This window comes from Argentina silus (genome assembly GCF_951799395.1).
Source record: "Argentina silus genome assembly, chromosome: 1".
Lineage (NCBI taxonomy): Eukaryota > Metazoa > Chordata > Actinopteri > Argentiniformes > Argentinidae > Argentina > Argentina silus.
Genome location: NC_139655.1, coordinates 9,483,296 through 9,499,942, shown reverse-complemented (window position 1 = coordinate 9,499,942; position 16,647 = coordinate 9,483,296). Strand labels below are relative to the sequence as shown.

The following is a 16,647-nucleotide window of genomic DNA, read 5'->3' as shown; positions in this document are numbered from 1 at the left end:
GAGGATTTTATACAATGTCAAATACTCAAATACTCTTGAGAGGGGATTTATAATCAGAGCACATCACTGTAAGTCTTTCAGAGAGTGGGGATTCATGGAAAATGTAAAGTGAACCTGCTACGGTTTTCTCAGAAATATAAATAATACATTTTCTCACTTTGGTTGATGATTTACAAAAAAATTATGAACCACACTAGGCATATAGTATACAGTATACAGTAGTTCTGCTTACCTATTACAAACAACAAACAAACCTAAAACAATGGAAAATGTCACCCAATAGATGACGGCAAAATGCATTGACATACTGTAGGCTTTCAGACATAAGTCGGTTTGAATACATGAATATCTGCAAATGGTTCACATTTAATCTAGCAACAAGTAAAGACAAAAAAACTGAAGAAACAAAACAAAATAAAACCAATGGTTTGTAATTGGAGATTTCAACTCAATATGCATGTGATATGCAGTGTATGTATTTAGGAAGCGGCTTCAGTCTTCAGAATATTTTGCACATCGTCTGTGTAATTTCACTCTTGATTGCTACCCAGCAGGTACGTCAGAGCCACAGGCTCCATGGCTGATTGTTATTTCTTTTCAATTTATTGTTTTTACTTTGTTTCTCAATGGCTATGAATATAAAGCAGTAGAAAAGTATGTTAGATACATCAATGTGCTGTCTCCTCTCCGCTCCGCTCCTCTCCTCTCCTCTCCTCTCCTCTCCTCTCCTCTCCTCTCCTCTCCTCTCCTCTCCTCTCCTCTCCTCTCCTCTCATTTCCTGTCCTGTCCTGTCCTGTCCTGTCCTCTCCTTCCCTTTCCTTTCCTGTCCTCTCTTCTCCTCTCCATGATAGCAAAATATGATTTATCAAATGTTTCAAACTTCTTTCACTTCAAAAACGGATATCTTGAGGTTTATTTGGTGTATGACATTAATATTGGCCCTTTGTTTATAAATGCACCATTGTGATTGAAATGGGTTTCAAAAGTTAGGGTCGCACCTTTGAAGCTCCTCCATATAATTGTTATTGTGAAAATAATGGAATGGAAAGCTTTCTAAGTTGCTGCTTAGGCTTTAGGCACAGGTACAGCATGCAATGTGGAGAATGAGATTTTAATCAACGTTAAACCCAATTGCCTCAAAACAAAATAAGTCAAGCAAATTAAGGGGAAGTGTAATGAAAACGGAGTCATCTGCAATAACACTTTAGAGAACAATTTAGCATATGATTGCACATTTAAATAGCTACTTTATCTTTGAAAGGCTTACATCTCTGTCATGCTTCAGGGGAATGCATAATGTTCCTTACAGACTAGAGGCAGATGATTATTCCAATGTACTCACTCTGAAAGTATTGCTAAAATACCTTAAGTACCAAAGTATAAAAACATCCGTTTGAAGTCAAACATTCTAGCTTTGCTCTTGACTATAGTTATAAAGACATAACAACAGCAAAGGTTTCATTTTTGTCATTTTATTACCAAGTATACAAAAACGTATCTACATTCAAATACCACTTACTGTAGCATGACTGACACCACATATATTTCAAGTAGATTCCACCCAATCAAAATTATCAAAATGATCTTCCTATTTCACATCTTTGAGTAAGTCCCTTTGTTTTTTGGCGTTCTTTTGCTGAAGAGTTTTTTTTTTCTTTTTACATTTGGCACTTGAAGCAGATTATCAATGTCCACAGGATTGCAGGATTTAAGTCACATGTGAGAGGGTAAATGAAGCAGTTACAGAGTGGTACAGTATCTCAATAAAGACTGATGGACCAGACCTCTTGTGCCGGACTCTGTTTGGCACCATGGTAGATAACCAATGAAATGCTTCTCATTAATTAGGTGCTTGTGCTCATCCAGGTATGCTTGTGATGTTGAGTGACATGATGATGTTACCTCGCCACTCCCTGCTGTACATCTCAGACATGTCCTCGTTATGTGGTATCCTACCCATTAACAAGTCTTTAGAAATGTCCTTTCATGCCCTGGTGATGTATGATCATGCTTTATGCTCTCAAGAGGTAAACTCGAGCGACATACAAAGGGTTCAAAGTAAAGAAAATGGAACAATACATTTAACATACAGTATCAACCTTAAGATCCACATGGGATGACAGAGTTTCCATCTCCCTTACATTTCTGAGGATATTGAGAAATGTGGGGAGAAATTCTCTTTGAAATACACTGAAAGGAATAGCAAACAGACGCCATCGAAATATTTATGTCACATCATAAAGTTTGAACATCTTTTTTTTTTATCTTTCTGCAACCCCACTACCTTGGACTTACTGTCAGTACAGTGTTGGTTTGATTCCCAAAATAAGTTATATAACATATAAATACAGCACATGGAAAAAGAAATAAATTAAGACTGCCACATATGGAGCTACAGGGAATAAATTGCAGTTTTCAAACTAAAATGGCTGCAACATTTTTTTTCACCTTTTTTTTTTGTCACATAGTGGCTTTGAATAAAAAAGCAAAAGCTAGACCCAAACAAACCAAGAAAATAAGTCAGCATTTTCAGAGTTTATCTCCTACATGTCTGCAGGTAAGGCTTTGCCGAGTCTCTCTCTCCTTGCTCTCGTTTTCATCTGAGGCATATTGGAACCTTTGAACCAAAGGGCCGCGCCCATTGCAGGGTCAGCCAGGGGAGTTAATGTGGGCTTTGAAGCCCTTGCTTTGAGGGCGTCACAGCTCTGTCAATCCAGCCGTCTCTGAAGCCCCTCCCGGAGGGGGGGGTTTAAGGGCAGCTCACTCCACACTGCTTGGGCCTCCAAGGCTGTGAAGAATAGGCGATGCTCGGCAGTATCGCAAGTGCTACAGTCAGAGGTGTGGAGGCAAGCACACCCTTCAAACACATCTGTCTCTCTCTCTCTCTTTCTCTCTCTCTCTCTCTCTCTCTCTCTCTCTCTCTCTCTCTCTCCGTTTCTCTCTCTGTCTCTGTCTCTCCTCTCAGATAAAAGGGGGTGTATGTTGGGGGTGAGGCTCTGTTCTTCCTTTATCTACCACATGGGAGGATTGTTTGTCTCCAGAACCCCATACATCTCAGCCAGTTTTTTGAAGCGGGGCCCCCATTCGTTGAGATAGTCGTACTCATGGTCGTTGTTGGAGGCGCCCGACTGGAGCGAGCTGAGCGACTCGGCCACTGAGCCTTCGCCCTCGTAGGCGTAGGTCTGCAGGGAGTCGTAGGGCGGGGCACAGGGGTCCAGATCCGCCTCCAGGAGCTTGGCCAGGACATAGCCATTGACGTTGCTGTCTCTGCCCCCTCCCACGCAGGTCTGGGGGACATAGCGCGACAGGCTCTCGATCTCGGGCAGCATGTCCTGCCTCATCTTGCCCAGGTGGTGGGCCTCTCGGGGGTTCCACATGGCGGCAATGTCAAAGGCCTCCGTGTCCTCCTCGCCGCCACCCTCGTCGTCATAGCGCACAATGTTCTCATGCACGTTCTCCTCCTCATCACACAGGTAGGGCTTTTTACGCTGGCTCCGGAGGGACAACATCAGCAGGATCATCACTAGAGAATAAGAGGGTTCAGATTTTAAGCATACACAGCCAAACAGTTTTTTGAACAATGTCATTCTCTTCTGTCACTTTCTCATTGGCTTCTGTACACACAGATTCCTCACATTCAAGACATTTGCTCACCTAGAAGAACAAAGATGCAGGCCAGGATGGCGATGAGGGCTCCTCTGCTGAGGCTGGCTGGGAGGGTGTAGGCCTCAGCATTACAGGAAAGCACATTGCCCTCCGGGTCACAGCTACACACACGGATGGTCAGAGTGCTGGTGCTGGTCTGGACTGGCTGCTCTCTGTCTGAGATGAAGATGGGCAGGTAGTACACCGTCTGGTCCTGCTGGGACCAACCCCCACGCCGTGTCAGGATCCACGCTGTGTTGTCTGGCCACAGAGGACAGAGACAGGCCTGATTATAAATCATCATTGCGCACTTCATCATCTTTATCATTACTGCTGTGTTGACCTATTTTGTAGTCTCACTTTTAAAAGACGTTTCATCTCAATGAGATTCACTGGAATGAATAAAGGTTAAATACAGTAATAATGACATGTCTTAGTTAGCAGTGGGTCTGGTTGAGCAACAGAAGCTGCAGCTAGCTACCTTGGTTGTCCCTAAGGGTGAAGTTAGGGTTGTTGGCAGCCTCTGGAGCCAGGCTGTAGTAGAAATGTTGGCCTCCTTGAGGTTCATCTGGGTCCATGGCTGTTACCGTCTGGATAAGCTGAGGTCACCACACACCAGCATACAACAAGGGGACACAGAGCGACAGTCTGAGACAAAAAGCTAATGCAGAAAAAATGGATGAGCTGTGATGCAGGTATTTTTACGATGCAAGACTTAACTATTTTGCCAGAATTTTGAATTTTGATTAAGATATGATTAGATTGCAGGGCCGCCTGCAAACACAGATTATACTGCCTCTCTCTGTGTGTATTATACAAATTGTGTGTGACTCCATACCTGCCCAGCCTTGGCATTCTCACAGACAAAAGCCTCAAAGTACTGTGTCAAGGAGGGGGGGTTATCGTTCACGTCCAGGATCTTCACGGCCACCGTCACACTCCCGATCTTGGACGGGTTATCTGCGAGAGAACACACACACAGGCACACACACTGATCAGAAGCCCATTGGCTACATAGACAGATTAGGATGAATGACTTGCTCCTCTCTTAGAAGTGAATCCTGCTGAGCACAGTTTGTGCCTTTCTTCATCAATTCTCCACTTACATTGAGCCTGAGGCGCATTAGGTCGTTCAGAATAACATTACAATTCTATTATTCTCTATTACCAATCGGCAATTTGCATACCTTAATCAGCTGTGTAATTGGCAATGGAAATGCAATTAGCAGGCAGTAACTACTTTCTCAGGTTTCATCAAATGATCGATCAATCAATGGCTTGACTTTGGTTCTCTCCGGCTGAGGGTGAATGGCTGCACACCGCATTGTGTGTACACTTCCAGTAACAACTCTCTCCCTCTCCCTAGGTGTCTGCATTTACAGCCCTCTCACTCTGTGGTACCTGGAAGTAATCCCAGTAATCCCCCCCCCCCCCCCCCCCCCATCTCTCTGATTGTGTCTCTCTCAACCCTCTGTTTCTGCTTGTCCCTTTGTTTATTTATTTGTCTGTCTGTCTGTCTGTCTGTCTGTCTGTCTGTCTGTCTGTCTGTCTGTATATCTATCCATCCATCCGTCCCTCTGTCGTTCTGTTTGATCGTTTATATGTCTCTCTGTCTCAGTCTTGTCTTGGATCCTAGAATTTCACTTAGTGAAACTAGTCTCTCAAATGTGCCAATTTTGCCCAATTAAGGTGCAGGAATCCATTCAATTAATCCATTAATTCAATTTAGTTTTCCTCATCAACCATCCAAACACAAAAACAAGGCAGTGGGATGAAGGTGATTCTCCAGGGTGCTGGATAGCAGCTGTGAGCAAGTCTGTATGACATTATCTCTACACACAAGGTAATCATGCAGGCTCATTTCAAACAAAGCAGATTAGTGTGCATTTTGTATTCATGCCAAATACTGTAGGTAGAATATTTGTCATAAGTTACAACACATACATTCTATATACAATACCCAATATATGGCCAACATGTACGCTTTTATCATGTGTTTACCCATTTCTTAATGCATGTTTATGTATTGTGAATGTGTACTGTCCTGTATGTGACTTACTCATCTCCATTGCCAGGACAGTGATGTTGTGCCAGGAGATCTCCTCTCGGTCCAATGGCAGCACAGTCATTAATTGCCCAGAGGTGATATCAATGTAGAAGTACTTCCCAGGGTCAGTTGACCTTTCAATGGAATACCTGTGACAACAAAATAAATGGAGATTTTGAGTCCCTCATGCGTTTTCATATGTATCTGAGCCTATGTTTTAGCTTAAGGTCTGTGTATGGTATGTGAGTGTGTGTGTGTGTGTGTGTGTGTGTGTGTGTGTGTGTGTGGCGGGGAGGGGGGGTACACTGTATATGTGTATCAGTGTTCTAAGCCAGTGGACAGAGTTGGAGGTATAACAAACACTGCCTCAGACCCAGTTGTGATAAGGCTTAATCAGAGTATCTCATCCTTCCGCCAAATTGAGCTGGGGACACATAGACCTGCAGCACGGGGCGCTGGCTCATCTCCCGACACCGCAAGCTATTCTCCAAAGCGCTCCTCAGAGAGTGCCATGCAACAATGAGCAGACACTCAAAGAGAAGCCAGATGAGGAACATTAATTTGGGACACAGCCTACCCAGCACTGCAGGGAAACCATAAAGTGAGTAGACCTGTTTTGTGTAGAGAGTAGTCCTCCTTTGGTGTGAATTAAACTCACACAGGGAGACTTCCTGTTTGATCAACCTCAGTGAAATAGCATAGTCTGTTAGCCTTGATCAGGCCCTGCACACACACACACACACACACACACACACACATAGTAGTCAATAGGTAGATGCTGAGCCACAGTAGGCATATCGACAGCAGTGGAAGTTCACCATGATGAAGACATAGGCTATAGGTTGTCCTCCATAAATATTGGAAAGAGGAAGCAATTTGCCTTCTTTTAGCTCTATATTCCAACAGTTTGGATTTGAAATAGAAAATGTTTTGATCAAACAGCAAACTAAACATCAATGAGGTTAAAGTAGAGATTATCAGCTATAATTCAATGTTTTCTGAAACAACTGTCCCACAGATCAGGAACACTCTCTAGGAGGTACGCGTGAATGTGTCAGAGACCACCATCGTCACCAGGCTTCACTGCAAGGTGCATACTGTTAGTTATCCTCAAAAAGGATGGTCAGGATACAGTTTGCTAAAAAGTACCTAAAAAGCCTGCTGAGTTCTGGAAAACGGTCTTGTGGACAGATAAGATGAATATTATCATGTGCCAGAGTGATTGCAAGAGGGACGTTTGGAGAAAAAAGGATCTGCCCAAGATTTACAGCATACCACCTCATCTGTGAAACATGGTGGAGGTGGTGCTATGGCATGTATACCTGCCACAAGAACTGGCTAACTTGTCTTTATTGATGATGTTACTGCTGACAGCAGCGTACAGTGTATAGAAACATCTTGTCTACTGCCATAGCAACTAGGGAGTTTTTCAGGGCCCGAAAGCAGAAAGTTCTTACCTGGCCAAGTCAATCATCAGATTTAAATCCAATTGATCAAGAGTTTTGGAAAAAAGACCTCAAAACAAACAATAACTGAAGATGGCTGCAGCACAGGCCTGGCAGAGCATCACCAGAGAATATACCCAGTGCCTGGTGGGGTCAGTGGGTCACAGACTTTTGGAGCCCTGAAATTGGGGGAGTATGTTTAAAACATTTGGTACTTTCTAAATGGTGAATGCAATCTGATAACATTAAAGCTGAGAATCTCTACTTTGACCCCATAGTAATTGTTTGATTTCAAATCCAAACCGTTGAAGTATAGAGCTAAAAGAAGACAAAATGCTTCCTCTTTTCAATACTTATGGAGGGGACTGTATGTTCAGGAAGCTGTATCCTTTTGTCTCTAAGCTCTAAGATGCTCATAATTAGAGGATAATGATGAATATTTCTCTTGGTTCCTGGTTATTTGATGTTGATTCTGTGTACAGATGTTCATATGTGTATGTGTTTGTGAGTGGATAGTCTGTAGCATCTGAATTGTTTGTGAATCTGAATATGTGTGAATGTCTCTCTTCACTCACTTTTGAGTGTTTGTGTGTGTTTTCGGGGATCCTCGGGGCAGGGAACAAGCACAGCCGTGACTGGCACAGTGATGGCTGGGGAACATCCCCCTGAAGGAGGTCTATTAATATCACTCCTCCTTGGACCAGAGGAGGGGGTGGTTTGTGTGTGTGTGTGTGTGTGTGTGTGTGTGTTTTTGTGTTTGTGTGCTCATGCGCGCGTGTCGTGTGTGTACTTGTGTGTGCTTGTGTGTACGTGTGTGTGCTTGTGTGTATGTGTGTGTGACTGTGTCTGCCAGCCATGCTGCTGGTAAAGGACAGATACTGTAGAAAGAAAATGGGATGAGAGGGATAGAGAGAAGAAGATAGCAGGATGGGGAGAGTGAGAGAGCCTGCTGGTGGCAATTTGAGGGAGTTTTTAGAGAGAGAGGGAGAGAGAGAGAAAAAGAGAGAGAGAGAAGCCTTTTTTAAATTTTTCCCAGTAAAGGTCAACCAGAGCTTGTTGTCCTTATCTGTCATGTAACGTTAGCGGCACCATTTGGCCCTTGTGAAACCATGCAAAACATGAGGTTATGGTCTCACCACACCGGCGGCCTGAAGGCATACATTTGCTAAATCCATATCATCAGCCACTCCAACCAACCAACCTAGTATTCTACAAAACAGTGTAGGTTTAGTCGTGTGTAGTTTGCCTGTTTGAATGGAAAATTCTTGCTTGATTTTCATTCCAGTGTGCTTTTGGGTGAACCTGTGAGCCTAACTGTATTTCCCAGCCTTCTATGTTCTGGTGGTCTATAGTCCATGAGAATAGCTGGTAAGATTAACCATGCACATAAAGCAGACAGATATAGATTGCTGCCCAAACGAACAAACAAACACACACACACACACACACACACACACACACACACACACACACACACACACACACACACACACACATACACATACACACACACACACACACACACACACACACACACACACACACACACACACATACACACATACACACATACACACACACACACACACACACACACACACACACACACACACACACACACACACACACACAAATTGCCTGTACTCTGATAGCGATAAAATGGACAGCTGGGATATACTATACAGCCTCAGCGATGTCAAATCAATTACTACACCAGCCATTGATTCTCTCAGATGATTAATAGTGTAATCAAATGTTTTATATCCAATTACTTTATGAGAGGTGCAGTCTGGGCACTCAAACCACGCTACTCTAACCCAACATCTGTTCTATAAGTTAGGTAAACATACTCTGCTTAATTGAAAACAGCGGGAAAGTCCCTCAATAACAATCACAATAGGCTTTGACTGATTAATCTCCTATAGACTGGCCAGATCCTCATCAGAGTGTCCACCATCCTCATCCTCATCTACATCCACATCAATCCTCTAAGAATATCTGTCTCTGTCACTGCTGTGGTCACTGAGTGGGTCAATGTTTTCTGATCATAGTCAGCTATAGGCCTCTACGGTATGTGTGAATTCTTAGTAATACTCATGTTCTTGTTGTCATACTGCCCCATACTGGTCATAAGATTACATTGCATCTCTTGCAGCATTTTGGTTTTACAATATATTGTCACAATATATTTTTTTAAACCCTCCCTAATTCTTAAAAACGTTTCCTTAAGTCTTTATTTAAAGAGGTTTTGTGATTTGGTTCACCAGGCTTTCACCTCACAGAGTTGTTGGCCACATCAGGATCCCTGGCTGAGACCGTTTTGAACACGGTCCCTATCTCCGCATCCTCAGACACCTCAATGTAGTACCCAGGGGAGGTAAACTCTGGTGGCTCGTCCACATCCTCCACGCTCACATGCACGATGGTGACATCTTTGAAGGGTCCGCGGTGCAGAAAGCGAGGGTCCAGGTTCTTGTTGGCCCCTTCCACTTTGAGAGTGTAACTGGGCTTACTCTCAAAGTCCAAAGGCTGAGGAGAACAACACAAATCCACCCAACATGTTCTGTAAGTGTACTGTATATTGTATTTTTTATAATATGCAGTGAATGTATTCCTTGTAAATAGTGTAGGTACATTCATTTATATTGGGCACATTGTGTACTCTATAGTGGACTTAAAACGTACAAGTAGCAATTTCAGAGTAGGCTTCTCACCTTACAATACTGTAGGGGGCAGTGTAACACAGATGCTGTACTCAGAGTTTGTGTACAGTGCCTTCAGAAAGTATTCAGACCCCCTCACTTTTTCCATGTTTTGGCCACTTGGTTATAGACCAATTTTGTAGAGATGCTGAGTTGGTAGTGACATCCTAATCTACACAGTGTGTAATTGATTCCTATGCAAATCAGGGACCCTATAAAAACAAAGATATTAATTCCAAAATTACATTAACTATTATCCTTGCATTAAGATGGACTCAACTTTTTGAGTGATCTGTTGATGACATTTTTGCATTTTAGCTAATTTTAGGGTGTTTCTGAAATTTCTAAAAACCTGTTTTCCCTTGTCATTCTGGGGTATTGTGTGTGGATGGATGGCAAATTCTTTTAATTTAATACATTTTAAATTGAGTCTATAACACAACAAAATGTGGAAAAAGTCAAGGGGTCTGAATACTTTCCGAAGGCACTGTATATGTGGTCAATGTTCATAAACTGTCATGGATGTTGTGCCTGTACCTTTTTGATGGTGATGATGCCAAAGACGTTGGTGGGGTCAGTGCTGATGTCAAAGGTGTCCCTCCCGTCTCCATCGATGATGCTGTATGTCATCTCAGCGTTCTCCTCTATATCCCGATCCTTCGCCCAGATACGTCCCACTACTGAGCCCACCGGCACCGACTCTGGAACACTCATCTGGTACAGTCCTGAGAGTGGTAGAGTGAGTGAGAGAGAGAGAGAGAGACATAGAGAGAGAGAGAGAGAGAGAGAAAGAGAGAAACAGACAGAGAGAGAGAGACAGAGAGAGAGAGAAAAAGAGAGATTAATTCAGCTTGGTCTCATTCTAGAGTGTATGACCTCTAGAGGGAGCCAAACGGCTTTAATTACACAAGACATTCAGACAAATTCACAACGCAGACCTTTGAGAACAAATTGCTTCAGATAGCTCTGAAATTGGGTTAAATTGTCTTATGGGTCATCAAGGATTTAATTTAGAATGAAACCTCTTTTCAAAACAGGGGTGACAGCAGCCCAATTTGCAGCGCTCCTAATCGAAACGGTCACACATTGTGATTGTCAGACAAGAGCCCTGAAGCTCCTCAGACTGTTTAAGTTCTTGTCTAAGTGATGGCTCTAATTGGAGGGTAGGTGGGGGTCGAGGGTCCTGAGGAACAGACCACCAGTCAGGCAGACTGGCCGGGCAGAGAGAAGACCCCAGGACCTCTGAGGGACGATAATGAGAAAGGCAGAAATGAGGCCAATCAAAGACACAGCATGGGGAGACTGGTGGCTAAGGAGCATAACGAGGAGGGAGGGAGGAAGATCGAGGAATAAGAAGAAACAAAGGAAGCGGAGAAGGAGAGGACTCTTACTCTGATCAAAGATTGGTGGGTTGTCATTGACATCGCTGAGGGTGATGTTGACAGTGGTGGTCCCAGCCAGACCCCCTAGTTGGCCTCCCATGTCCTTGGCCTGGATGATGACCGAGTAGATCTCCCTGACCTCACGGTCCATCTCTGCCAGAGACACACGCACGATGCCTGGGGGGACAGGGGGGAAGAGAGAGAGGACACAATGACTAACAGGCTGATGGGAGGGTCACCAGCAGACGACTGGTGCCACATATTAGGGTCATATCTCAGCAATGGCGTCTGGGGAATAATGAACAGACATAGTGTACACAGCACCAAACATTTGTTACACAGCACCAAAATTTAGGGTTCAATGTTTTTCCATATCTTTTTTTTACCATCTGTTTGAACATGGTAAGCTATCTTTCCCCCCTCATTATATCCATCCAAGCTAAGGATATATATCTCCAGTTTAGTATGAGACCATTTATAGCTCATTCATTCTACATTTGCGAATTGCTACTATAAACAGCCACTTGAGAGCATCCTTTGCCATCACAAGATCCCATGGAAGTGCTCCTGTGTGTGTGTGTGTGTGTGTGTGTGTGTGTGTGTGTGTGTGTGTGTGTGTGTGTGCGTTTGAGTAAAGGTTGCCCACATGCTCACATACCTGTCTTGGGCTCCACTGAGAAGTAGGGTTGGCCTTGTAAGATGCTGTAAACCACCCGTGCACTGTTGCCATAGGTGGGGTCATCAGCATCAGTGGCTGTCAGCTGAATCACAGCTGTGCCTGGAGAAGGAGGAAAGAGGAGAGAATTATTGAGTCAGCAAAATAGATGACGTACATGTTTGCATACAATATGTATGGGAGGACGCTGTCTATGTTCATATAACTGCTGTAGTGATAGCTACAGTATTAAAAGTGACTGTCCCTTTCCCCCTAAAAGTATTTTCACTCGTCAATCTATGAATATTGAATGACACTGACTGATGTAGTCCGTAATGGCACTGATTTAGTGTGTAACCAGACTGAATTTCAATCTGGAGCTCTCTTCATTGATACAAACCGCCCTACTCCATGTCATGCAATTACCACAGTGTGTAACAACATATACTGCAATGATGTTACTACAGTCATTACATCATGACTACACAGGTATAAGGGCAACTTAATGTAAAATATTAACCACAAGCACAATTTTAAAGTTTACATTTTAAATTTTAATCATAACTATATTGCAGTGCCATTCCATGCTTGCCTACTGTATAACACATCTAGAACTAAATAACCCCCACAGTATCTCCACTAACCTATGGGGGACATCTCTGGTACGTTGGCCTGGTAGGGTCCATCCAGGAACCTTGGCTCATTGTCGTTGATGTCCTGGATCTTGACGATGAACTCAGATTCTGGCTCCAGGGGCTTGTCTGTAGCCCTGTTGCGGGCCTGGGCGCGGAGCATATACTGGGCCTTCACCTCCCGGTCCAGCCTCTGGATGGCATGGATGTCCCCAGTACTGTCGTCGATGGTGAACGTGGTGCCTGCCCCTTCGCCCGACAGGATGTACTTGATAGAGCCATCTCCACTGTCCATGTCAGAGTGGAGCTGTGGGTTAAGGGTCAAAGGTCAGAAGGAGCAGTGGGATGCTTAGTTCATGAAGGGCCTCAGTGTTATACACAAAACAATAACTTCTTAAATGCTAAAATACACCCTAAGTATAATATAAATACAATTACAAATACTAGAATAGCAATAGATTATTACATTAACAATATAAGGGTTGGTGGTAGTGGGCAGTGAAAAATACAGTTATGTGCAATAATATATAAATATGTCAATCAGTAGTGCAAAATATCCTATAGATAGCAGTAGTCCAAGGCTGGGCGCTCCTGTAACGGCTGCCAGACGGGAGCAGGGTGAACAGACTGTGTCTGGGGTGGCTGGAGTCTTTGAGGATTTTGTTGGTCTTCCTCAGACACCTGTTGGTGTAGATGTCTTTGAAGGCAGGGAGCGCAACTCCAGTGCTGGACTGAGCATGCTTCACCACCCTCTGTAGACCCGACGGAGTGTTGCAATTGCCATACCAGGCGGTGATGCAGCCAGACAGGATTTTGAATTCTCCTGATCAGTTATGCTGTTGTCATGGGGGCCATGGTGTAATCAGACGGCTTTTGTAGGTCCGTGCAAATGCCAGCCTATTGATGTGCAATCACTCCTCATTTTGTCCTGAGAGGGTCTCTGTATGATGATCACTTCCACAGACCGGAATTAAATCCACCCGTCTGCCCGTCTCATATACAATCAACACCAGCGAGCCCTGACTGCCATAAAACTCAGCACGCACACCGCAGCCCCTGCTGCCACTGTTTCACTTCCTTTTCAAGATACAAACTGAATTAATCCCTTTTCCCTCTGTTACTGAATGATAATGAAATGATGTTGAAGTTGTACACAAAACTTTGCATGTACTGTAGGCCTGCCTTTATTGCACCGATGATTGCAACAATCATCGGTACCATCAGTGTATGCTGTAGTCATTATCATTTCTGCACTGTATGTATTGAAGCCCGCTGTGTTGGGCGAATACCCACCAGCAATTTCTACACAGCTCAGTGCAGGGGGGGATGGGGAGTGCCTACGTCTTTTTCACTGTGCCTTGTCATATCCCACAATGCCTCCAATACTGAGTGGCTCTCTGGGTAATAACACAGCCTGTCAGAGCTGTTCATTTCATTCAGGCTCGGAGGGGCGCGGGCCGGCCGCTCTGTTGGAGGAGTAACGGCTAAATGGGTGGTGGTGGTGGTGGGGGGGGGGGTTGATGTGGGTGGTGGTGGTGGTTCTAAAACAGCAAATCTGGTGAGGTTGTGTTGTGTTGTGTCTGGCGGGAAGGACTCTTAGAATGAGCTACTGTATTCTTTTCATTTCTCTTCAATCAGACAATGTGCCTTTTGAGACACCAACCATGCTGTGTTCTGTACCCCAGATCATTCCATACACCAGTGCCAATTAGGGAGGTTTGGAATCGAACATGCTCCTCATACACCATTCCTAAAATTAAGCCTTTGAGGAGGAAGTGATTACTGCGGCATCCTTTTAAGGTCAATGAGAAATAATGATGCAGCTATGTTTTCAATCAGAGCTCTGAAATCAGACCATTTTAAACACATTGCCACATTATGAAGCAGCATGTGTTTGGCAACTGAGAAGGATGGGTCTCAATGGCCTCACACTCTGATGGTTGTTGGCAACAACTATGGGGTTTGTTCTCCAAAGGGCCATATACAGTACAGTACACTGAATAAATGTCTTAGTACCTATATGTTGCTTTGGATAAAAGCATCTGGTCAAATGACCATTATCATTACTATTGACCTCTTTAATGACAGCTGTCAACTTTACAATCAATTCCATTGTGGTTCGCTGAATGTACTTCTGACTGGGTTAACAATTATTATACATGTAACAACAATTATACAATTCACTCTAATGGTTGAGTGATCAGAATATCCTCTTGTGTCCATTCTCTATATCTCTCTATATCTATACAGAACATTTCATACTTGTGTAGACATAACAACTTTTCTTGATGCAGGGGCAGCAGGTGGCCTAGAGGTTAGAGATGTTAGAGAGGCCGGCCAGCAATCGGGAGGTTGCTGGTTTGATCCCCACCCTAGGAAGGAGCCGGATGTGAGCTGTTAACTGGAAGGTTACTGGCATCATATCTAAGGCTCCTACCACTGCCATTGTGCCCTTGAGCAAGGCACTTAACCCCTAACTGCTCCAGCGGCGCCTAATATGGCTGCCCTGTGCCCAGAGCTCTGTTCTCCCTTGGGGGTGTGGTGTGTGCAGTGTGTGTGTTGTCTCGGGAGGGGTGTGCACGTGTCAAATTCCTACAATTGATGAGAATTGATTGCATGGCCAAATAAAGAGTCTTCTTCTTCTTCTTCTTCTTCTTCTTCTTCTTCTTCTTCTTCTTCTTCTTCTTCTTCTTCTTCTTCTTCTTCTTCTTCTTCTTCTTCTTCTAGACTGTGGATGAATGTCTGATACTCTGGTTCCATTCAGTTAACTCATATTCTATTGTCTGCCCCTCTTTTAAAGTCCCTCTCAGTAAGGAGGATGCACATCCAGGGGTTACATTCCGATCTTGTAGGTGGTGGAATTGTCCAGTGTCCAGAATTGTTTGCTCTTCCAATATTAATTGTATATTTACTGTACTATATGTACTCAACTATGATTTGATAGGAGTCCAGTTCATTTTGGGAGAAGCCAAATGTTTTCCTCTAATTTTCTAAGTAGAATTTTCACCATAGTCCTTAGGCCCAACCAATTCTTTCAGATCTACAAAGTGCTCTGGGGATATGGGGTAGTGTCTGGACTGGATCTACCTATGCTCTATATATAAACTGTCTCCTATCCTCCTTTAGTGTATTCCCTGTGGGAACCCTTTCCCTCCTTGAATGTATTCCTCACCTTCCCAATGTACAAAGGCTCCAGTCCCGTGTACTCCTCCAGGACAAAGAACTGGTTCCACACCCAGCCTCTCTTTACTCGCTTGAGCAGCTCAGCACCACTGTCATCAACCTCCGCCGGGTTACCCAGAAGGCTGTGGGCATGGAGCAGCAGGGTCAGAAGGGTGAGAGCTATGGTGAGCAGGGTGTGGACCCCACCCTGAGGATGTAGTCGGCCTCCCATGGTCGTATGGGAATTAGTGGGTTTTCTTATGTTCCAGAGATCACACGTGTTCTTTTTTCAGATGTCTGGAATGGATGTTCGCTGCACTGGTTAGTGGTTAGCAGATGCTCTGGAGAAAAAGAAGAGAAAAAAAAGGAGCAGAAATAAGTTTTACACCACCCAAATTAAAATGTAATTATGGATGTGACACCATTGTCCTTGGCCTGAGCACCCTGTCTGTTTCACCGTGAGACACTATGGAGGAGACTATGGATGACACTGATCCTGATCTTTTGTGCTGTGTTACAGATTAGTCCACTTCTATGGGGCTTTTTGTTGGCTGATAATGAGCTGTGTCTGTGTGTGTGTGTGGGACGGAGAGCCTTTTTAAAATTCAACGAGCAGGGGCTCTCACACTGCAAATGAGGTCATGTTGAGGAGGAGAGGAGAGATGTGGAGAGGTTGCTCCTCTTGGGGTTGAAGGTAAGCCTGAGAGGGGGTAAGCATGATGGTGCACTCCGATATTGGCTTGAGCCCCGAGTCTGCTCGTCTTCTCAATCATTTTGTATTGCTCAGGCTATACAGCACTTGCATAGGTCTCTCTCTCTCTTTCTCTAGTTGGGCTGGAGATTTCACTGTTTCTCTGCAGTACAGTACATAGGTGTAAACAGCCTATTTCTCTTTGGCTACAGCCCTCCCTCAGAATGTACTATAGTAGCCATGTTTTAGGTCAGCACTCTTGCCCCCTTCCCTGGTCTCTCTGTTT

General features: G+C 44.1%; 1 protein-coding gene across 1 annotated transcript; it reads right to left on the bottom strand.

Annotated features, from left to right (window-relative positions):
- Nucleotides 1-1,522: 1,522 nt before the first annotated feature.
- On the bottom strand, nucleotides 1,523-15,902 carry LOC310814396 (cadherin-20-like; the record flags this gene model as incomplete). Its single annotated transcript, XM_083683789.1, has 11 exons — nucleotides 1,523-3,523; nucleotides 3,655-3,906; nucleotides 4,127-4,244; nucleotides 4,484-4,605; nucleotides 5,705-5,841; nucleotides 9,413-9,666; nucleotides 10,377-10,564; nucleotides 11,231-11,398; nucleotides 11,880-11,999; nucleotides 12,521-12,815; nucleotides 15,681-15,902. 11 exons carry the CDS (start codon nucleotides 15,900-15,902, stop codon nucleotides 3,012-3,014), a joined length of 2,388 nt encoding a protein of 795 aa, XP_083539915.1. The 3' UTR covers nucleotides 1,523-3,011.
- Nucleotides 15,903-16,647: the final 745 nt, after the last annotated feature.